The sequence below is a fragment of the Buteo buteo genome, chromosome 7, assembly GCF_964188355.1.
Source record: "Buteo buteo chromosome 7, bButBut1.hap1.1, whole genome shotgun sequence".
NCBI lineage: Eukaryota > Metazoa > Chordata > Aves > Accipitriformes > Accipitridae > Buteo > Buteo buteo.
This window is the reverse complement of record NC_134177.1, coordinates 33,064,465-33,088,497: the sequence shown is the minus strand read 5'-3', so window position 1 is coordinate 33,088,497 and position 24,033 is coordinate 33,064,465. Positions and strand designations below refer to the sequence as shown.

Here is a 24,033-nt window from a genome sequence, read left to right as displayed (position 1 = left end):
TGGGAATGGGGCGGACGCATGCGCGCCGGCCACGGCGCCGCGCCTCCCGGCCCCGCCCCGGGGGCGGGGCCTTCGGGGCGGGGCGGAGGGCCTCGGCTCCTCCCCCCCTCCTTTTCCCCCTCCCCCCCGACGGTGCGCGCGCGCGGGAGCGGAGGTTGGGGTCGTTGGCTGTGTGAGGCGCCGGGAGGTGAGGTGAGGTGAGGGGCGCTGCTTTCCCTCGGTGGGGCTCGGGGGTCCGTCTGCGCGACCCCTCTCTGGAGGGGCGGTAAAGGAGAGCCCCTTCCCCGGCTCTCCCGTCCGGGCGCTCCCGCGGGACGCGCTCGGCGGGCCGGGGCTGAGGGAGGAAGGGGCTGAGGGAAGGCAGCGGGACGGCCGGGAGGGGTGCGGGGGAGATGCTGGTGAGGAGGAAGTGGGCCGATGGGGGCTGCGGGGCGGGGCGGCGGCTGTAGAGCCGCCAGTTGCTTGGGGGTGTCGGAGAGGTTAGGTAGCGCCGGGCCTGCCTCCGCCGAGCGCGGGGCCTTGTGGTCGCCTGAGCGCCTGAAGTACCCGCCGACGGGAGGGCCTCGGAGCTGCGGTTCCCTCTTTCCAGAGGGGGTGAGGTAGTCGCTCCGGAGCACTCTGCGCGCCACGCTTCATGAGACGCTCTCGTAGAAAACTCCAGCCGGGTTGTTGAAACCGGAGGGTAAGGAACATGATCGACCAGCTCCAGAGGAAAATCTGGACTGCTTTGAGACTGCCTGCTCCTGCCTGCGTGGGAGTGCTCAGCCGCTGCCCTGAAGGGAATGCTATGGGAAAGATCCTTCGTGAAAGATTTCTGTGCTTCTGTTGGTCCATATATTAAAACGTAATGTAACTACAGCCATCTGCATAAGTAGCTCTCCTTTGTTTCTTGGTAGCTGTGAGAAACTTTCCTCTGCTCTTAGCCTGCCTCTGAGAAATAGTTGGGTGACAGACAAGCCTCGTGAATTAAAAGAATGTTCTTCTGTGTTCTGGCGGGATCTAGTTTTGTTTGGCATTGAAAATCTCTCATGGAGAATGGTTAAGCAGGGATCAATGACATCACTCGGCAGGAAACACTCTTGGAAGGAAGAGTTGCTATTGGAGCAGTCTTGCATGGTGATAAAGGTCTCAGAAATAACCCCTTCAATAGTTGAATGCTTTATAGGTCATAGACCAGCTTATTGACTGAAACACAGACATTACAGATACTAGATTTTATTTTTAGCATGAAATTTCACTTGAGAAGCATGTTGCCCAGTTTTTCTTCTGTGTGTGTAATCAGGATGCGTAATGATGGTGAGCTAAAAAGTTGCATCTTAATAAACCTAAAGAAGGTTGCACTTTTAGATATATACATATCCAGCAGCTTTGAGAAGCAAATGCCATAGCTGCTGGAAATCATCAACAATTTGCAAACAACTTTGCCTTCTGCCTGGCACAAAGAAAGTTGGGCTCTTGTCCATCTGACACTGGGCAGTTTGCTTTGACTTCAAGATGGCTTTTTGATGGGAGTGTCATACATTGAAGCAATTCGGTGTCGTTTCACATGAAGCTGAACTCACTGACAAAAATCTGCTTGGAAGACGGGAAGAATCAGATGGTGATAATTTCAAATACGTAGAATGAAACTGGGAGTGAGCTAGATAGATAAGAAGTGACTATGGTAGTGGACTTTGTGAGTGGGAACAGATACCTTTTTGGTTAGAGGGCAAGCCAGTGGAGGGACTAGAAAGGGGACTTGGAGCACTGATCACTTGAAGATACAGCATATGCTGACATTTTTATATTGTCATAGTAATTTATATGATCTCTTGAAGTCATGCAAGTTAACATGATAGAAGTGTTGGCAGGTCTTTGTCAAGAGACTTTTTTGCATAGAGGTGTTAGATGAGAGATTATTTTTGTGTGTGTGTGTGTCTGCTTTGTATTTCAAAGTGATGCAGCTGCATGTGAAAATCTTATCTTCGCAACAAAAGTTAAAATGACTGAGTTTGCAAGCATCCAGACAAGAGAGGAAGAGAAAATGTTTTATTTTGAAGCTGTTGACTCTTCACAGAACACTCGAGCATGAAAGGAAATGTTGAGGGGAAGGAGGCTTAAAAAGAAAAAATAATACCCGAGTTGGGTTTTTTATTTTTGAAAAAACTGTTTCCTGTAAATAGTAAGATGTCTTTAAGCAGTGTGTTTGGTTTGGTTAGTTTCCGGAAAGGATGTGAACTTTTCTTTTTTAGGCTTCAAAATGGTTTATTGTACATCTAGTGCCTTTAGCACCGTGCATTCATGTTGCTTGAATTTATTGCCCAGTGATGATAATAGGAACAATGGTTGCTGAAAATTTTGTCCCTCGTTAATACCGAAGAGTCAAATACTTGTACTCTGTGAAGCAATTGACACTGTTTCATATTCTGGACATCCAATCAAGAATGTTTCTTTTTTATGTGCGATGGTGGATATTATATTGTTTTGTGGGGGTTTTTTGTTTTGCATTTTTTTTCCTTGTATGATTTTCAATAAACTGAAAAACATTATTTTTCCAGATTCGTTCCTGACCTTCCATAAAAATGTCCAAGGTAAGAACAACATTTCTATCTTCCAGTGTAACAATGTGAAACAGATATTTTGATTTTAAATATTAATCTGCAAGGGCAAAATGTGTAACTTGCATCGTGTTTGATGGTGATGCATATGCTAAATTTTGGGTCATAAGTAAGAGAGAATTCACATTTAGAAGAAATAACATTGAAAGGTTGAGTGATGTAAAACATATTAAAGTAGTTTCCTACAAGTATAAACCTTTGGAATTAACTAATACTCTTGGAAGGATTTAGTTTTGGTCATGGAGTTGCATACAAGCTTCCTGGTGCATTTTCATTGGAACTTCCATTCTGCTACTGTGTTTTGAACAGGAATCATTTAAGAAAGGATGTTCTTAGATTTAGTTTCTTCATTTACTAATAGCATCAATTGATCTTCCAGTAAAATCCTTCATAAAACAATGTGATAACTTAAAATATTTTTGACATGCTGGCGTTCATCTAATTCTTGGTCCCCTGCATTTGGTATAATGGGTAAACCATCCATGTTAGCTTATTGGAGTGAAATGAATGATAAAGGGTGCCTAAGTAATGTGTTTGAAGAGGGAAACTAATAGAGCTAAAGATTTCGCTGCAGTATTTGTAGTAGTGGGCATTTGAAACACTATTGTGTAAATTCCCCCTCCCCACCCCCCTTTAAAAGAGATCTCTAAAGAGGACTTCCAGCAAATGGCTATCCAGGGTTTTCATTTGGATGTACTAAAAACAGATTAGAAATGGTCACCTTATTTAAGTCCATAAACATGGGACACAAGCTTTTTTTATTTCAAATGTGTGTGAAGACACTGTTTAAAAAGTGTGTGATTTGTGAATTCGCTTTATACTTGAATGAATAAATGTTTGGCTTTTTGTTTCTTTTTTACTTCAGGTGATCCTGTCTGGGTGGCTGACTAAATGAATTCTTTTTTTTTTTTTTTCTCTTTTCTTGTAAACTCTAGGTGAATGCAGTTGTTCTGTACTTCATTGTGAAACCCCTGAGTAGTAGGAACACCCTTGTAGTTTTCTCTCTGTATGTCATGTAGCTTCCAACCATTTGAAATAACTGAGGAAGGCAGTTATACAAACAAGTATGTCTTGAGTGTTGCTTATTATTTTCTTATTTTTTTTTTTATTTTTAGCAACAGCCTGCTCAGTTTACCAATCCAGAAACCCCTGGCTATGTTGGATTTGCAAACCTTCCCAATCAGGTTCACCGGAAGTCTGTGAAAAAGGGGTTTGAATTTACTCTTATGGTAGTTGGTAAGGAAACATTTTATAGTCTTTCTCAAAATTAGTACTTGCTCACAGGAAATTTGGAATTAACATGAATGTTACTTCCACCATTGTAAGGCTTCAGCTTGCCTCAGAAAGCTCTTCTGTGCCGTAGCATTCAACTTTCTTTTATAGTTTATTAATTCATGCAGCAGTTGTTTTCCACACTACATACCATGTTTGAATACAATGATAAGTTTGTGGGTGGAGAAATTCTGTTGTGCACTCCAGTGGTCATTACTTCCTTCCTTCGCTCCTGTCTTAAAGAATTCAAGCATTCTATTTAAAATATAGTTTTAAACTGGTTTTGCATTTGAATACAATCTTTATTTGCTTGCATGTCCTGATTAAGAGACTAGTATTAAGGAGACTATTCTATTTAAAATGTTCTTTATGCTTCCATGGTTCAAAAGAATCTGAACACTGGTCTTTACACCCCTTCTAAATACTCTTGTAAGAGAAGAATGAGGATTGGATTAGTTGTTTTTGATGCAAGCTGTTACTCTTTAAATTGATCTTGATTTTCTGTTAGCAATTATAACTTAAAGTTTAATTCTATTCAATATTTCATTGAGAATCTGTGTTGATATCTGGAATTGAAAGAAAAATCTAGTGTGACTGCAGAAATACCTTGATCCTCTGAGAAGTTGGTGTTATTTTTGCAAATTAAGTAGGCTCCCACATCAGGCTTGGGCATCTTCTGTATCTCTCTTCGTCATACTGCTTGGGAGCTGTAACTTCTGAGTTTTGGTGTTTGAACTCTGTAATTGTCCCTTTTAAAATAGGCTTTGCAAAAAGTACCTTAATAGAATTAGGTTCTTTATTACCTGGCATCACAAGAAGTAAATCCCATTTGTGTGTTAGAGTTGTCCAAGAGACTTCACAGTGTCATTGCAATGAGCTGGAGAGGTGAGGCAGTATGTGATAGGAGATGTTTAAGTTCTTAATTGTTTTGGATTCCAGTAGTTACAGAAAGAGTCTGTGCTCAAACCTTTCATTAGTTTTGCCAAATGACAGCCCTAGCATTCCTTTTATCCTGTTTCTCTGTTTTGTACTTCAGTGTTGGGCAGACTTGGCCCTTATTTTTGTCTTCCTAGAATTTTATCATAGTTGTTTACTATATCTTTCATTGGATTTGCTTAGGATAATATCATAATGGATCATAAAAATCTAAGGGTAAAGCCGAACTATAAGGAGATGCTTCACATTATGGTATCTACTGTGACTCTTAAGAATTTACTGTTCAGTGATCCTAAAAATCTGAACAGTTCTGAGAAACAAAAGATGTACTTTCTCTGCTGCAGCTAAACTTAATTTCCAGATCTCTTTGAGATTAATTGCAAATAGTCCTATATGAAACAGTTCTGGCAGAAAGCTGTGTAAAATTATGTAAACCAAACAGTTTTTTCTAGCCTCTTGTAGAAGAGAAAATAGGGAGAAAATTACATGGTGTGAGAGTAATAGAAAGGCAATTAACCCCACCCATGTCTCAGAATAAAATTTAACTTTACAGTCATTGCCTGCCAGTGTTTTAAGGGATAAATGAAAGGTACAGGAAGAGAACTTGGAGAAAAGTAATTTCATTGAAAATTTGGAGTGATATTTTACGATACACTAGCAGAGGGAGGCAGTCAATGTAGGATAAAATAAACTGTGCTTTAAATTGTTGATTGTTTCAACAGTTTGGAATGTGAATTCTTTCTCTTGAAATGTGCATGGGGTTTAAGTATGTTCTCTTGCGGGCTATATCACAATGCCTGTATTGAACTATTATTCTTCATTAAGTTTCCATGCTTCTTAATTTCTGAGCAGGAGAATGTTTCTTTAAAAGCTATCTGCACTGACAGAGTCCTAATCAATTATTTTTCTTCTTTGCATTGTTTTTTTCTGCCATTGTTTATTCTGGTTTGTGACAATATGAGCTGGGGTTTATAAAAATTTGGCTGCTTGACTGTGTTGCTTCCAAAGAAATCCTAACTACTTGCATTTATTAACAATTTCATGTTCATTCTCATCATTAAGCTGTAACTTCATCTAAATAGTTATTTCACTTGACAGTGTGGTGGGTTAACCCTGGCTGGATGCCAGGTGCCCACCAAAGCCGTTCCATCACTCCCCCTTCCTCAGCTGGACAGGGGGGAGAAAATATAACAAAGGGCTTGTGGGTCGAGATAAGGACAAGAGAGATCACTCACCAATTACTGTCACAGGCAAAGCAGATTTGACTTGGGGAAAATTAACTCAATTTATTACCAATCAACCAGAGTAGGGTAATGAGAAATAAAACCAAATCTCAAAACACCCTCCCTCCACCCCTCCCATCTTCCTGGGCACAACTTCACTCCCGGATTCTCTACCTACCCCCGCCAAGCGGTGCAGGGGGATGGGGAATGGGCTTTATGGCCAGTTCATCACATATTATCTCTCTGCTTCATCCTCTTCAGGGGCAGGACTCATCACACTCTTCCCTGCTCCCGCGTGGGGTGCCTCCCACAGGAGACAGTCCTCCACAAACTTCTCCAATGGGGGTCCTTCCCACGGGCTGCAGTTCTTTATGAACTGCTCCAGCATGCGTCCCTTCCATGGCATGCAGTCCTTCAGGAGCACACTGCTCCAGCGTGGGTCCCCCATGGGGTCACAAGTCCTGCCAGAAAACCTGCTCCACAGGCTCCTCTCTCCACAGATCCGCAGGTCCTGCCAGGAGCCTGCTCCAGCGTAGGCTTCCCACGGGGTCACAGCCTCCTTCGGGAACCCACCTGCTCCAGCATGGGGTCCTCCATGGGCTGCAGGGGGACAGCCTGCCTCACCATGGACTTCATCACGGGCTGCAGGGGAATCTTTGCTCCAGTGCCTGGAGCATCTCCTCCCCCTCCTTCTTCACTGACCTTGGTGTCAGCAGGGTTGTTTCTCTTACATGTTCTCACTCTTCTCTCCGGCTGCTCTTTCTGTGTGCCCCACAACTTTTTTTCCTTCTTAAAAATGTTATCACAGAGGCGTTACCACTATTGCTGATTGGCTTGGCCTTGGCTGGCGGCAGGTCCGTCTTGGAGCCGGCTGGTATTGGCTCTGTTGGACATAGGGGAAGCTTCCAGCAGCTTCTCACTGAAGCCACCCCTGTAACCCCCCTGCTACCAAAACCTTGCCACACAAACCCAATACAGAGAGTCACTAAACTCTTAACTAAATGTGGCCAGTAGTTAGAATAACTACTCTTTTCATTAATCCTTCACAGTGACTATGAAAACTGTTTTGTTATACATGTAATATTTACCCAGACTGAAAGTATGGAATGTGCCACTGGTTAAAATCATACTTTTTTTGGTTTTGCTGAAATGATGCCATGTTACGGTAGAGTTTCTCTGGCTGCATGTCTCTTCACTGGTGAAGGCTGCACAGATAAAATCTGATCTGAGAGATGCATTCTGTAAGGCATTAAAAACTGTCAGCTCCTAGTCAAATCTTTATTTAAAAAATAATTCCATTTCTTTTTTCTTTTGTTCAGATATTTTTGTCAGACTCCTATAGTCTGTGTTACTCAGAGGGGTCATGCGGCCCATGGTTTTTAACATCTAATTTTTTAATTAATTCTATCAACACCTGAAATAAAACCAAAATTCTAGAAAAAGATTTGTTCTGTGAATTCAAGTACTGAGCACTTTGAGTTGCTGGTCTTTTTTATGCTGTGAACATTTTTTGAACTTTCCTCATGGCTTAGTCGGCAGCCCTAGAACAAAAATATATTTATGGTACACTTTGGTAATCCCCAGTTTCATGAGTGAAAAAAATGGCTCTGTGTCTATGCTCAGTGGCCATGTCATATTCTTCTTCCCTTGGGTTCTTGTTTGCTGTGTTAGTATAAAAAGCAGAAGTAAATCACAGTTTGTGATGGCTGGCTGTGCAGAAGTTCAGTAGTGCCTTTTTTATTGTTTAAATTCATGATATAGCCTAGGCAGGATCTAGTTTCTCACTGTGTATGATCTTTTACATTCTGGATTGATAGCAGAAAAGCATGCCTTAAAAAATCAGGAAACATGAAATGGGAAATTTTAAGTCTAAATTGATCAGAACTCCACTTGACTAGCAGATTTAATTACAAGTCATCAGTGAAAGCTCTGAGAAAGTCTATTATAAAGCTGAGATGTAAAAATTGTTATTTGACCTTCGTGTGCAAACTTTTCTAATACAAAATTATACACTGTAAATTTTTAAATTGAAAGATTTACATTTAACATGAAGAAATGTATAGTCAGATGATACTGTCTGGATACAGTTGAAATTATTTATGTAAATATGTTGAGTTTATCTTTATATTGAATCACAGGTGAATCTGGATTGGGAAAATCTACATTAATAAACAGCCTCTTCTTGACAGATCTCTACCCAGAAAGGATAATTCCAGGAGCTGCTGGTAAACACACCTTTGTTCTAGTATCTCTGTTCTTGATATTTTTGGAGTTGAATGCTTTTGTCTTTGGATTTTAGTAACAGCCAGTAGTGATTTCTAGCTTTAATAATTGCGAATGTATTTCCTTATACTTGAACTGTTTGATAGAATTGGTTCCCTCTATATGCAGGATGTATATGGGGTCTTTGTTGTTTAGTCCTCGGATGTATTCATATTGGCGCCTAGAAAGTTGATCCCTTCTTTTGCTTAAAAAACGTCATTGTGTCACAGTAAGATAAATAATGAACTAAACCAATCAGAAACTTCCTTTAATTTTTAACCTATTGCAGTTCTAAACATATGCATTGTTTATGTCTGCTTGGACTTGCAACTTGACTCCTTTGCTTTGGGTTGATATTTAGTGAATGTGAACTTCACCTCCTTTTCCTCAGTCCCTTGTTCCTTTTCTATTCTGTTAACCAAGGCATACAATAATCCAGCAAAAGAGAATGTTGTAAGAAAATAGAGGAAGATGCTGTTTTTTTCCCTCTTTTCTACTTGTTGAATGACTGGCTTTAATAATTTATCATGTTAGCTGATGATTGCTTATCACTTTCAACCTTAGGAAGAAAATCCATTACATATAATTTAGTATTGTTCTCCAAATTCCTGATTACCTACAGTTTTTTCTCAGTCCTTTTTGCCTTAGTTTCTACATTATATTTAAGAACACTATGAAATTTCATACAGTCTGCTAACAAAATCTGAAGAATTTAAGTACTGAGCCTTGCTGTTAAGTTATCAGGCCTTAAAAGGTAATTCGTGGAATAATATTTATATGATTGCATCTGCCAATTAATCTTTTGAGTCTGTCTCAAAATGACATAGTCTTATGAATTCTATTCTGAAAGATCAAGTTTATTGTCTTTTAGAAAAGATTGAACGCACTGTGCAGATTGAAGCCTCAACGGTTGAAATTGAAGAGAGGGGTGTGAAACTACGTCTGACAGTTGTGGATACACCAGGGTATGGGGATGCTATCAATTGTCGAGACTGGTATGTACACGGTATATATTGATCTATGTATGAAGACCAACATCCATTTCCTATTTGTTCTGGGGGTGGGGAATAAGTAACTGAAGTGGGGCTATATTAATAATGATATGCAGTTCAAAGTAGGATGGCCCAAGTGGCAACCCTAGCTCTTTTAAATGCTTCCATTCCAAATTATACTCTTAAGTCATTATCTTCCCTTTTTTTGGTGTGCTATGCAAAGTGCTGAATTTGAGGTGTGATTTTTGGAGAGATGGGCATGTTTTCTAATTTTGAGGAAGCTTAATTTAAGTGTTATGAGTTCATTCAGATACATGTAAAAAGGCATGAAGAACTTCCACACAACTTGAAATGAATTTTGTGACATGGATATTTTTTAAGTTTGGAAGAGTTATAAGTGAACAGTGACCTTGACATTTTTATAGTCAGAAAGCAATGGAACCACTGGGACACAAGAAATTCAACAATACTCTGAGAAAGTAGTTCATCTAGTCTTTAGTGCAAGTAAAAATCCACCTTTAGATCTTGTCATAATGATTTGAGCATTCTCAGATTCTGTGCTTCATTTTTAAGTGCACTTTCATCATCTTTTGAGTTTGGTTGGGGTTTTTTGAGAAATTTACATTATAATAAGCAATTGAGTACTTAAAGTACTAAAAGTACATTATAATAAGTAATTGAAAAATAATCTTGAGATCAATGGCAATCAGTTTTCAATGGTAATCCCTCTTCCCCGATCTCTCAAGCCCCTGAACTTCAAGGCAGGGACTGGGGAATTGAAGTCCCTCCCATAAGTGATGATCAGGTTTGAGGCCACCTGAGGAATTTGAATATACATAAGTCTATGGGACCTGACAAGATGCATCCCATCTCGTCAGGTTATCTATGGCAGATGTAGTTGCCAAGCCGCTCTCCATCACATTTCAAAAGTCACGGCAGTCAGGCAAAGTCCTCACTGACTGGAAAAAGGGAAACATCATGCCCATTTTTAATAAGGTGTTATGGCTTAACCCCAGTCAGCAACTAAGCACCACGCAGCTGCTCACTCACTTCCCCCCCGCCCCCCGCCCAATGGGAAGGGGGAGAAAATCAGGAAAAGAAGTAAAACTCGTGGGTTGAGATAAGGATGGTTTAATAGAACAGAAGACACTAATAATGATAATGATAACACTAATAAAATGACAATAGTAATAATGAAAGAATTAGAATATACAAGTGATGCACAATGCAATTGCTTACCACCCGCCAATCGACACCCAGTTAAGTCTCCAAGCGGTGATCCCCTGCCCCCACCCTCCCTTAGTTCCTATACTAGATGTGACGTCCCATGGTATGGAATACCCCGTTGGCCACTTTGGGTCAGCTGTCCTGGCTGTGTCCCCTCCCAACTTATTGTGCCCCTCCAGCCTTCTTGCTGGGTGGGCATGAGAAGCTGAAAAATCCTTGACTGGACACAGAGGTGAGGCTAACTGGTCAGTAGTTCCTAGGGTCCTCCTTTTTAGCCTTTTGTCCTGGTTTCAGCTGGGATAGAGTTAATTGTCTTCCTAGTAGCTGGTATAGTGCTATGTTTTTGAGCTAGGTATGAGAAGAATGTTGATAACACACTGATGTTTTCAGTTGTTGCTAAGGAGTGTTTAGTGTCCCTCAAGGATCCGTAGTGGGACCAATACTGTTTAATACCTTCATCAATGACATAGTGGAATTGAGCCCACCCTCAGCAAGCTTGCAGACACCAAGCTGAGTGGTGCAATTGATTCACTAGAGGGAAAGGATGTCATCCAGAGGGATCTTGATAGGCTTGAGGAGTGGGCCCATGCAAACCTCATGAAGTTCAACAAGGCCAAGCGCAAGATCCTGCACATGGGTTGGGGAAACCCTCAATATCAATACAGACTGGGAGTTGAATGGGTTGAGAGCAACCCTGCAGAGAAGAATTTGGGGATGCTGGTGGATGAAAAATTGGACATGAGCCGGCAATGTGCTCTTGCATCCCCAAAAGCCATTTGTATCCTGGGACACATCAAAAGAAGTGTGGCCAGCAGGTGAAGGAACGTGATTCTCCCCCTCTACACTGCTCTTGTGAGACCTGCATCCAGTTCTGGGGCCCTCAGCACAAGACAGACGTGGACCTGTTAGAGCGGGTCCAGAGGAGGACCATGAAAATGATCCAAGGGCTGGAACAGCAATGAAGAAGGGCTGAGAGAGTTGGAGTTGTTCAGCCTAGAGAAGAGAAGGCCCCATGGAGACCTTACTGAGGCCTTTCAATATATAAAAGGGGCTTATAGGAGAAAGACTTATTACCCGGGCCTGTAGTGACAGGGCAAGGGGCAACGGTTTTAAACTGAAAGAGGGTAGATTTAGGCTGGACATAAGGAAGGAAGTTTTTTACAATGAAGGTGGTGAGACACTAGGACAGCTTGCCCAGAAAAATTCTGGATGCCCCGTCACTGGAAGTGTTCAAGGACAGGTTGGATGGAGCTTTGAGCAACCTGACCTACTGAAAGATGTCCCTGCCCATGGCAGGGAGGGGTTGGACAAGATCTTTAAAGGTCCCTTCCAACCCAAACCATTCTGTGATTTTAAATCAATTTGGAACAAGAAGCTTAGATTATCTTTAGCATGTGTAATTAATACTAGCCAAAAGACTAACCCGAGATAAATTTGCTGTAGCGCTTAAGATGTGTGTTATATGTTTGTATATTTTACCTTAATAAAAAAAACATTATGCATAGTAGTTTGTTATTCTGGAATTCACGTAAAAATGTAAGATTTATGCTCTTCTACTTTCACAGTCTTACAGCACCAGTAAATGAATTTTTGTCCACTAACAGGTTGGTTCATCAGAAGGATGTCTTGCTGTTTTAATATTACCTTTGAAACATCACTAAAATTATTGGCCATTTGGGAACGAGCATGATTTCTTGAATCCATATTTGTTTTACAGTTTTAAGACCATAATCTCTTACATTGATGAGCAGTTTGAGCGATATCTGCATGATGAGAGTGGTTTGAACAGAAGGCATATCATAGATAACCGGGTTCATTGCTGCTTCTATTTCATTTCACCATTTGGTCATGGGTAGGTGTTTCTCTGTCATTTTATTTTTTAAATTATTTTACTTCGGGGAGTTGGTTTGTGCCTGTTGACTTAAATTTTCAGAATCAGATTGCCATTACTTAAGGAAGTCCTAGAACAGCTGGAATTAATTTGGTATGTCCTTTTTCTCTGTAAGGAGAGAAATCTTATTGGTGTGAAAATAAAATGGTAATTTAGATTAAAAATAAATTAAACTTTTTCCGTATTTTAATCAGCCTTAAGCCTTTGGGTAATTTAGATTAAAAATTTTCCGTATTTTAATTTTAGCCTTAAGCCTCTTGATGTTGAGTTTATGAAGGCCATACACAACAAAGTAAATATTGTACCAGTGATTGCAAAAGCTGATACACTTTCTCTGAAAGAGCGAGAAAGACTAAAGAAAAGGGTAAGTATTTTTCTAGCTTGCTGAAAAATGTTGTACTTTGTTTATAGTAGCATGGTTACTGAAGAGAGGGGCATTCTCATTTAACCTTCCTCTGTCCTAGCCAAGAAAAATATAATGTCATGTACAGTGTAACATTATTTAATATGTAGTTTGATATCTTGTAACTTCTTTTATTATGTATTTAACTGAGAAATTGTCCTTAAAATGTTGCCTGTGAAATGGCAGGTTGGCTACATTTACAATTACATGATGAGTGACTTTTGAAACTTTGGAAAAATATTTAAATGTGTTTGCTAATGGTAATTGCTCCCTAACCTGTTTAATGAGTCACAAAGCAGAGATGGTATCTGCATCTACAATGTGCATGTATTTTTTTACCCAGTCAGAATTCTGATCATTGAAAAATAAGATTTTCAGAGATTTTTCTGATTTTGGGGTTGTTTTTCTTCCCTTGTGTCACCCTCTTGTAATACATTCCATTTTTTTCTTCTGTGGGCAAGACCCCTTAACATATTCAGTCTTGCAGGACTTGATGCTATATTTGCTGAGGTGGGGTTGGGGGGCAGGAATGCAACAAACCATCATAAGTTAATAACTATGAAATTTAGAAAGAAATGTTAGAATTAACTTGCCAGAAGGCACACTTGATCCAGTCTTAGCTGTAATATTTAAAACTTTATGGTTTTTTCAGTTATTCTGAACATCCTTATAGTTATCTTACCCAACTTGCAATAAAAAGAGACATATACTTTAGTTTGATATATGTGTTATGCTAGAATTCTGCAGAACTAAAGATTTTAAAAATTTTTTTATAAAGAGCAAAATTCAGGTTTATGGCAAATGGATTCCAGCTGCAGATGCCATTCTTAGCAGTCATGAAGACAGAATAAAGTATTTCTTGTGTCTGTAGCTTAGTTAGATTTTTAAACACTCCTGCCCCTACCCCCCAAATAGTAATTCAGAGGCAAGAGCAAGGAGTTTTAGGCTGTTCAAAGCAATTACGACTTCTGAGTCAATGCTTTCTAATTAAAAAAAAAAAACAATTGCAAAGGTTTAAAAAAAGCACAATTTCTTATGTGTAATCCACAAAGGATGGTGTTAATTTGAACGCTATTGTTTGTCTGAAAGTCTGTGGCAAGCAGTTGTTGAATATCCTGAAGAAATATGGTGTTTAAAAAAAAATACTTGCTCAGTAATTTGGATCAGTGAGATAGGCCCAAATTTCTCAAGACACTGTCTATAACTGATTAAGTAATTTTACCTTAAGATCTAAAAGTACTGACTTTACATGTATATTAACTCTATTTCTTGTATGATAAATCTCAGATTCTGGATGAAATAGAAGAGCACAGCATCAAGATTTATCACCTGCCTGATGCCGAATCAGATGAGGATGAAGATTTTAAAGAGCAGACCAGACTTCTGAAGGTATGACTGGCTTCATAGGTTACATATGTGGAAAATATACTGTATCTTTTTGGACTGCTCAGGTGGCTTTAGAACAAGATACATACAGTGAGTGACCTGCGATGAGGCCTTGAGTGAGTCACTGTGTCTCTGTGCCCAGGCTTCCCTATCTGGAAGATGGTGGTAACAATTGCTTTTTTTTTTTTTTTCTTTACACCTTCAAATTAAAAGCATTAGGAACTTATTACCATAATACGCAGTGCTGAACAGAACAGGAGTTGTTCTTGGAGTTGTTTATTCTGGTTCATTATTAGTAATTTTTGCATTTTTGGCTTTCAGGCCAGCATTCCATTTTGTGTAGTGGGATCCAATCAACTCATTGAAGCCAAAGGTAAAAAAGTTAGAGGTCGACTCTACCCATGGGGTGTAGTTGAAGTGGAGAATCCGGAACATAATGACTTCCTGAAGCTGAGGACCATGTTAATGTAAGTTAGAAAATTCCATTTGTATGGTAGTTTAAAAAACAATCGGCAGGAAGATACTCAAACACTGTATTGGGGGTTTGGAGTGGTTGTGGAGTCCTTGGAGACATTCAGAATTTGTCTGGAGAAGGCAATGAGCAGCCTCAACCTACCTGGCCTAGCCTAGGCCGGGACTGGACCACATAGGCTCCATAGGTTCTTTCCAATCTGAATTACTCAGTGATTCTGTGAAAATAATCTTTCGTCGAACAGAGTATTATATTGCTATTCAGATCCCCAGGAACATAAACCAGGTTGCTTCACACCTTGTGCTAATTTAAATATAACTGTATGTAGATACGTCTGCAAAGTTAAAAAGTCCACCAGGCTTTGCTACTCTGTTTCCCCTGCCCAGCACTGCTTCATCAAATACCTCACCCAGGAGGACAGCTTATGTCAGGGCTGCCTCAGGGTCTGAGGTGGTCTCTGTATATGTCTTTTATTGCACCAATTTACCTTAAATTGACTTTAAAATTAGCACGTTAAATGGGTGTATGTGCTGAACACATCCAATACAGTGCTGAATGTGAGAGTTGATTAAGCAAGCTGATGTGACACAAGTATGTTTTCTCTTAATTATTTTTCTTCCTCCAGCACCCATATGCAAGATCTTCAGGAGGTGACCCAGGATCTCCACTATGAGAACTTCCGCTCTGAGAGGCTCAAACGAGGTGGCAGGTTGTCATCTTATGGTTACATGCTGTTTCTTTCTCTTCTGATTTTTTTGTCTCTCGCTGTCTCTCCTACCATTTAATTGCTAGGATTTGGTAGATCATGGACAGCTCTCTAGCTCCAGTCAGCACCAAGTTCAGTCAACCAGCTTACACTGAGTGTAAGGAAAAGTATTACTTAAATCTGAAGAGACAGTTGTGGCATTAAAAGGGGATAGTTAGATCTCTGCTTTGTTTTAAGGCTTGAACACAGTTGGATTGGAATCTTGGAAGTAAGTAAGTAGGGCAGATGTCTATGATAAAGGTTATCTTAAAAAATCTGCAAGTTAGGTCAGTGCTGATATGTTAAAAAAGGGTTTTTTTTCAGAATTAACTACTGGAATATTTGGACTGCATCTTTAAAAAGAGAAACTCAAGTCCTTCTGCACTGCTTTATTAAATGTGGTATACATAAATAATTTTCTTTGCATAGCAGTCATAGGATAATGTCTTTCAACCCTATTTTGAGCTGTGGTGGGTAGGGCACAGCTCTCCTGGTAAGAGAGACAGGCAGAACACCCCATTTTTAACTAAAATAGCAGGGTTTGTGAAGTTGGGTTTGTGAGTTCTTGTTGAAAACTGGGTGTTTCCTGGTTTAGGTTTTTCAGTTGCTTTCTCTTACTTCAACCACTAGAGGGTTTCATAATTGCACATTTCAGTGGGTTTGATACATTTGCAAAGCTTTTTCCATCATGCTGTTGACATAGGGTTTGTCAGGTGCCTAGTCATTTTTCAGGAAAAGGAGTTTGTCTCTGCCTGTAGCATTGGCCTAGAAGTCCAGTTTACCCTTCAGGCAAGATGACACGCTCTTCTCCCCTGACTTCTAAATCCTGTCTTCTGAAGTTCAAGCTAAAAAAAATAATATTTTTACCAAGTTCTGGTGCCTGTTATCCAACAGGTATGTACAAAGGTCTTAGAAGTAATGTAACCTAGGGTCATCCAGAGTTAAAATAATGTTTAGCAATTTTTAGAGGATTTAAAGTTGCCTCTGCCAAGGACCTGTGACAGTAAATTGCTGTTAAGTTGGGGTATCTTTCTTTGTGAAACTAAAACATGTTTTTGTATCTTGTCTAGTTAAGTGGCCCATATGTCTTTGTTTTCACATTTCTGAAGTGGTGCTAGAATGTAGTTGTTTACTCTAAGTGAGGGTAGTTCGTGTGTGAATTTATTTCAACCTTGCACCTATCCCAGAGGCAGTGCTTGGCAATTAGTGCTTGTTGACTGTATTCACTAATGTTCTCAGAGGCTTTTGGGCACAGAGGATTTTTTGACAATCTATTTCTCTGTTAACCTTTCTCTGTTAACCTTTCAACAAGCATCAGTTTGTTCACTTTGCACTTTTGATGGGACTTGTGTGATTAGATCTGTTAGCAGATCTTCCCCATTGCAACATGGGATAGGAGAAATCTATTACAAAGTGGTAGGTAATCTTGGAAATGTAGTACATAAAAATATTCTTATGTTTGGTTTCTCAATGTAAAACTGGAATGTCCCAATTACGCAAGAGTTTGCTGAGATACTGGTTGAGAGCATTTGCTTAATTTTGACAGAAGTAATCAATGTGCGTACTATACTTTAACATGTTATACAAAAGAAATCTTTTGGACTTGCAAAAAAAAAAACCAAAAGTGACTATACTAGAAAAATAATCAAACCTCAAAGTCTTAAGAGGAGCAGAGGATAAAGAGTTCCTCCAACTGGAAGGATTCCAGATATGTACAGTGTTTGTGTTCTATGGTTTTGGTTATGAGCTTTTCAGATGTTTGGGAGCAAACATCGTTCATGAAGTTAGAGATGGGCTAGAACTGCATCAAAGGAAGGTTCTGCTGGGAGGTAGCCAGGTTTCCAGATACAGAATTTCTTAGAGCACTGGTTATTTTACATGTTGCTTCCATATTTTTGTTAACATCTTGTCCAGCATTACCTTGAACTTACAATTTGATTTAGTTGTATTGATTTATTGCACCAATGAAAGAGAAGAATTGAGTATATGTTTGCAGTATTTTTGAATTTGCTACAGCTGTGTGGTACTCAAATTGCAATTGGTTAAGATACTGTTATGCTCATGTAAATTGTTATACTTGAATACTGTTCAGAAACAGTTTGTATTGATGCCTACAGGCAGAGATCTGTCGCATTTTAAAGTCATAGCTGGAATGGGTTTTGAAGTTTGTACTTGTTCTGGGCATAACTTTATGAAGGAGTAAGGGATAAATTGGCATCTTAAAAATAATTTAAAAACATGAATTGCAGCTATATGGGGAACGTGTTTCAAGGAATTTTGTTTGTATTCTGAAACTCTGACACATCAGATGTGTTCTAAGAGCCTTGATTTTGTCAACAAAGCATTCTCTGGAAGTTAAAAATCTGGAATGTATGCACATTATTGAACAATATCCATCTTGTTTTAGGAAAATAGAAGATGAAGAAGTAAATAAAGACCAGATTCTGCTTGAAAAAGAAGCTGAAGTAAGATGACAGAACTCTACTCTTGTGATGGGGGAATTTTTATTCTTGTATCACTATTTCAGGTCAAATTATTTATATGATCATGGTAATTTGTAAATGAAAAGACAGAATTTGCTAATACAAAGTTATTCGAGGTACAGTAACAAAACTGAATGTGAAGAGGTGTAGAGGAGTCTTGGGATACTGATTTATTGGAACAGGTGGAATCTGGTAAAATGCCTGATTCCGTTGTACTAATCAGCGATGGATGTAATGCATGTTGTGTGGGGATGGAGAGCCATCCTCACGTGAGTAAAGGTTCTAAAGTTAGCAACTGCAGATTGGGAAAAAGTCAGTTCAGCTCTGCAGCAAAAGAGAAAACAGTGGTAGGTATTGTCAGGAATAAAGAAGAAAACAGAAGTTCTCATTCTGCTGCTATGATAAATCCATAGTGCATAGCTCTAACACTGTTTGCATTGTCTCCCTAACCCAAGAATGATATGGCCAAGACTAGAAAAAGTACAGTGAATAGCAAAAAGTGGGCAGAAAGGCTGAAGTGGAGACCTGATCCTGTACAAGGGGAGATGCGGTTAATGCTCTTGTTGGGAAGTAGATGACAGATGGGAGGGATATAGTAAGGGGCTTTACATAGTCATAGATGATGGGTGAGGATGAATGGGAATCTACAACAAACAGGTCACGCTTCATGAGATTAATAGGTGGCGGATTTAAAATAAGCAAGATACTTCTAAGATAGTCTGTAAATTGTGGAACTCATTAGCATGGAATTTTGTGCATAGCAAGAATGCAGATGAGCTCAAAAATGCTGAGAGACTGGGGAGTTTTACTTTCTCCATGAATGTGCTCACTAAACACAAAGGTAGAATTTTCTGGTCTAGCAAGTTCAGAATTGACAGATTTCTAGAGTTCGAGAGCATATGTCAGGAAATACTGGGTGTGTGCATCTGGCTGTTAGGCTCTTCCATGCATTTGCTAATAGCCAGTGTTGGAGAAAAGGCTGAGTTAGATGGACTTTTTGGTCAGCCCTAGCACAAGCAGACACTCAGTCTTCTACCAGTGGTCTTAGTGGCTACCCAAGTCCCAAAAGATAACTAGACTAAAAGTGAAGAGGGTCGTTGTTTCAAGGAATATGAAAAAAGAATAGTGTAAACATTTCACAGGTTTAACTTTTCATTGTTAAGCTTAACACTTTAGTTTGAGTTTAAAGTGTAGGTGCACAAAGGCAAAGACACCCAAAAATATTTTCAGTAGTGAGGTTGACTTCCCACGTGTCAGAGTTGGGTACCATAAAAGAATTTAAGTATCGTGCATGCAACATGGCTGAATTAATCTTAGTAGTGAGTTACGTGATTACCCTGTGTTTAAATGTTGCAGTGCTCTAAAATTGAGCTTCAACCATTTTTAATAACGCTTAGGTCTCCTTGGATGATTTGCCTGTAATACTTGCATCCACCTAGTCATCACTAGCAAGGGAGTTGGGAAGTAATCCTGCCAATTTTTTTTTGTGACAGATACAGGTGTAGTTTGGAGGGATGTAAACAAGCTGTTTTTCTTCTGGTCATAAGCTTTGGTAACTCTAAGTGTTTGTTCAGCACTTCAGCACCATCATTTTTATGCCTTAACTTTACAGGAAGCAGAGACTTCCATTTAGAGATGCTTAAAAATCTCATCCCAAATTACAGTAATAAAGCCTGCTTATTTCAGTCACTAAATTTCCAACCTCTTAAGGGATGAAGAAGAGCAGTAGAGGATGCCATAACCTGAGGTTGTTACCTGTTGGATAAAGATAATGCAGATATGTGTACCCTCTTTAATATAAATAATTAATAGTGTGGTGGCAGCAAAGAATCCTATTCTGAGGTGAGATTAGGTTACAGAATTCTTCTGTGCTACTTTTCCAGCTTCGTCGCATGCAGGAGATGATTGCGAGAATGCAGGCACAGATGCAGATGCAGATGCAAAGTGGAGAAGGAGATAGTAGTGCAGTTCATGGACACCATGTATAAAGTCTTTGGTAAGATGTTCAGACGCCACTTAAAGGGTTTTTCTTTTAACTACTCGTAATTGTGGTTGGTATTAAGAAGTTTTGGAAAACTGTTTGCAAGGTGGGTTTGTATAGGTTTCAGTCTTAATTTTAATTTTTAAGGTTTAACTGTTGTTTGTGGAGTGAAATGGCTTGGAGCCAAACTAAATATTAGCGTGGTTTTGTGTGTGTGTGAGTGTGTGTGTGTGTGTGTATATATATATATATACACACACACACTCAAATTTTCCAGAAAGTCAATAAAATATATGCTGGCAAGAATCATGGAAGGAGTCTTTGAAATTGTGTAAAGAGGTGATTCTCAAACTCATGATGAAGTCACTGTTTCATTGTGACTTTTAAAATGTGTGCAGTTCTTTTGGGTTTCTAACTGTAAGAAGATAGCTGATCTTAAATTGTATTTTTATGTCTTGTTTTTAGATTACTTTATACCCTGACTTAAAAGAGAACTTCTGGAGTTGAATTACGGTGGTGTTATACCAGAAAGGAAGCCTTTTGCTGAACATGTGACTTGGAGTTTGCTTTAGAGTTTAACGTGGAAATGCATTGTGGTAACTCTTGTGATACGTATTTCATAACATGTAGTCAGTGGGTATTTTATATATTATACACATCTGACTTTGTTTTTGTTTAGTAATTCTTATATTGAGCTTATTTAGCTTATTTTCAATTTCCCATTGTATTAGGGATACAAAATAGACATTGAAACTTTTCTAGCCTGGTATGGCGTTAGATAATAATTGCTTTTTTTTTAATATGGCTTATTAGCTCCCTGCCTTTAACTTTGTATCACATTTAGAAGTAAACAGCTGTCAGTGATATCTTGTTCAGTGGCATGTGATAGTCGCCTCACTAAGGATCCCTGCAAGGTTAATTTTATACTTTTTGCAGTGTTTACAGGTGTGTGTCTGTGAGACCATCAGCCCTTTTTCTGTCTTTGCTCAGTGCGGATGATTTCCTTGGCCTCTGCAAGTATCAAACTAAAATTCAAGCATGCCTTGTGTCTTAACAAAAGAAATAAGAGGAAATGCCTCTTTAAGGTGCACGCTGTATTTTAGATGACAGGCATTATTTCCTTCAGATTTAACCTTGAGGGATGTATATTCTTTATTGTTTGCCTAAAATCTCTTATACTATTGCAGATAATTTTTAAGAGTTTCTTGTAGGTCAGCCCAAATCAGTCTTGCTATTTTCTTGCATTACTGTAGCCAAATAAACTTGAATAATGCTGATCTTGTTAAATGAGGTAAACCCCCCAAAGAGTAGTTTTCTATGCATGGGTGTTTCCTATATCCAAATGTGTAAGAAGTTCTATCATTCCTAATGAGTATTTTCATACTATTGTTAGGGCATTGCAAACTGTTAACTGTAGTATAAAATATATACTAGCACACTTCTCTTTTTATAAAGTGATCTGTGCCTGACAGGATCAATGCAAGCTGTATTTTAAGGTCTTGCTCCAAGATGGAGTTAGCAGTATTACTTTGGAAGTGACTCTGGTAAGTTACAGTTGTTGGGGTTTTTTTAGGCCAAGGTCACTTTCCTTAACACTGATAGTAAAGGAGACTGGTTTTTAGCTTGGCTGGACTTCTACTACATATCATATCTGGTATTGTATTTGCAGTACGTAATAACAGCTATAGTATACAGCTACATAGGTGGTAGCTGATAGGGTAAGCAGTAATACACTGTGGTTGTTTTTTCTACCACTTCTGATAAAGCCAGCAATCAGATTTCCTAATCTGATCTGTTACAAAACATTGTTATCTGAACAGCTAATAAATAGGTAGAATTGCAACTTCTTTCTCTTCTTTGAGCTCAGGTGCAGCTGTGACTTTTATAATTTTTTTAATGTTTCTTTGAAAAAATTAATGGGATTTCTACAGCTAATGTATAATTGCAGTGGTACTTAAGTGGCTAGATTAAATGTAAACCTGCTAGGCAACTGAAATTTTTAGCTGCCTGAAACTACTGCTTATGAATTGGTTTATATTTGCATCTTTTGAAAAATGTGAAGTAAAATCCTGCATCGTAGCCTTTGCTAGGGAGCTCCAGTTTTCTTCTCAAAAGTAATTACTGTCAAAGTTTTGCACAACTAATTTGACCTTCCCTAACCTTGAGAAAATTGAAAATGAGAACCTTTTTGTATGTTGAGATGCACAGAAGTGTTAAGTCTCATTTTGTCAAATATTTACATATGAAACTTAGATGGAAAAACATGCACTTCTAAGTTCTTCTCTTGCTTTTTTGAAAGAATGTGTAGAAACAAAGTAATGTGGCAGTATTGTCAGAAAACACTCCACAACAACTTATTTATTTCTTTTGATATATTTTTGTGAATCAGTTGTCATAAATTTACCAAAAAAACTTACTGTAAACTTAAGTCATCAAATACTTTGTGAAGTCTCATGCTGTTCTTCAGTTGCCACAAATCTGGTTTCTGATAACAGTATTTGTCCACTTCTAAGCTATTTGTCTGGTATCTCTCTGTTAAATGTTTTAAACACAGCATGCTTCAGGCACTGTCTGCTTTGCCAAGGGGAGCAACTCTGGGACATGCATATTTTCACCTATAAGCTTGGTAGGGTATGGTAAGCTGCAATAGTGCTATGAACCCGTACTTGAAGAAAAACTGTGAAATCTAAAATGTACGTAAAGGGGGACTGGTTGTACATGTAACTTTCTCTGGGTATGTTGGTTTGATAGTTTTTTCCTATATTTTCTAACATGGGAACAAAAGCAGATTGTCCATGCATCTAGTGCTGTTTGGTCACTACCTGTGGAATTATTTTAAGCAATGTCTTATTCTTTGAAATATCTTGTATCTATTAAAATATTTGATCAGGATAAAGTATTCTGTTTGATTCTTGGGCAAATAATTTTTGATCTACAAATTCTAGCAGGAGAAATATTTTCATATTTGTTTTGCTTTGTTTTGTTTTTTAATAGGAAAAAGCAAGTTTATGGCACTTGCCATTTTAACTGAAATACTTAAGACAGCTAATTGCTTCTTCTTCCCAAGTCTTTGGGGCAATCATTTGTAGTGTTCCTGATGTCTCTGAAGGTCTATTTCCCCTTCACTTTTCTTGTGATGGTCTTGTAATTAATGGTTTCATCGTAAGACATGAAAAGTGAGACTACCTTTCTCAGATTGTTTCAGACAGACTCAGCTAGTGGTAGAAGAAAGACAGAGACAAAAGGTAGATGTTGTTTGGTGGCTTGCTGAACTGGCCACAATTTTTTTCTGTTACAGCATTGTAACGGTTTTTATTTTAGGAGTCAAAATACTTTGGAATTTGCAGAGCTTTATAGTTGGTAGCAAAAATTACTTGCTCTTGGTACAAAAATCTGTTATATTCTGTTTTATGTACTGCCATTAGCCAAATCTATAATAAAAAAACGCTAAAATACACTTTTTTGTTGTGGTTCATTATTATAATCAACACTGGCAATATGAATTTGTTTGTGGTGATATGTCTTAAATAGACAGGAGGAATGCAGATGTGGTTGAAAGAGAACACATGGATGAACCTGCATAAAATATGGTCATTGAGTATTGTATGCTCCAAGTGTATTGGTACAGTGCATTTCCCTATGGGTGTTCCCAGAGCTGCCAAAGTCCTGCCTATGGGATCTTGCTTTTTCAGCAGCTTTCACCAAGCTTGCATGTCCCTTAATTAATATGTTAGCATAGAATGAAACTACTTGTTGTTAGGTGGTGCTTTAAGTGTTAAGGGTCACTGTTTTCTTCAGTTAATCGTGCTTCATCTCTGGAGAGAGGGAAAGGGTGTTTGATCTTTGTTCTAGATGTTCCAAAATAATTTAGGGTTCCTTTTCCTGTGAAACAACTTCAGTGACCCCTGTGGCTGTTACAGATTAAGAGCACCAGGCTGTGTCCTTGTGTCGTGGTTTAACCCCAGACATCAACTAAGCACCACGTAGCCGCTCACTCACTCCCCCCCACCCAGTGGGATGGGGAAGAAAATCGGGAAAAGAAGTAAAACTCGTCGGTTGAGATAAGAACGGTTTAATAGAACAGAAAAGAAGAAATTAATAATGATAATGACAACACTAATAAAATGACAACAGCAATAATAAAAGGATTGGAATGTACAAAT

At 38.9% G+C, this 24,033-nt stretch overlaps 1 protein-coding gene across 3 annotated transcripts; it reads left to right on the top strand.

The window, feature by feature from the left end:
- The first annotated feature begins 94 nt into the window (after positions 1 to 94).
- On the top strand, positions 95 to 23,321 carry SEPTIN2 (septin 2). Of its 3 annotated transcripts, none has more exons than XM_075032326.1 (13): positions 95 to 197; positions 2,538 to 2,570; positions 3,713 to 3,833; positions 8,167 to 8,253; positions 9,162 to 9,285; positions 12,227 to 12,361; positions 12,647 to 12,764; positions 14,091 to 14,192; positions 14,511 to 14,656; positions 15,287 to 15,370; positions 17,814 to 17,871; positions 19,773 to 19,885; positions 20,336 to 23,321. In XM_075032326.1, exons 2-12 carry the CDS (start codon positions 2,562 to 2,564, stop codon positions 19,875 to 19,877), a joined length of 1,089 nt encoding a protein of 362 aa, XP_074888427.1. In that variant the 5' UTR covers positions 95 to 197; positions 2,538 to 2,561; the 3' UTR covers positions 19,878 to 19,885; positions 20,336 to 23,321. The 3 variants fall into 3 exon arrangements, with proteins under 3 accessions (XP_074888427.1, XP_074888428.1, XP_074888426.1); XM_075032327.1 differs by having other exon boundaries at positions 115 to 187; XM_075032325.1 differs by having other exon boundaries at positions 117 to 192.
- Positions 23,322 to 24,033: the final 712 nt, after the last annotated feature.

Bases quoted from the DNA above. Each gene is read 5' to 3' on its own strand.
- SEPTIN2 (XM_075032326.1), top strand. The intron at 12,362-12,646 runs GTAGGTGTTTCT...TTTTAATTTTAG, and splicing joins ATTTCACCATTTGGTCATGG to CCTTAAGCCTCTTGATGTTG. The intron at 15,371-17,813 runs GTTGTCATCTTA...ATCTTGTTTTAG, and splicing joins AGGCTCAAACGAGGTGGCAG to GAAAATAGAAGATGAAGAAG.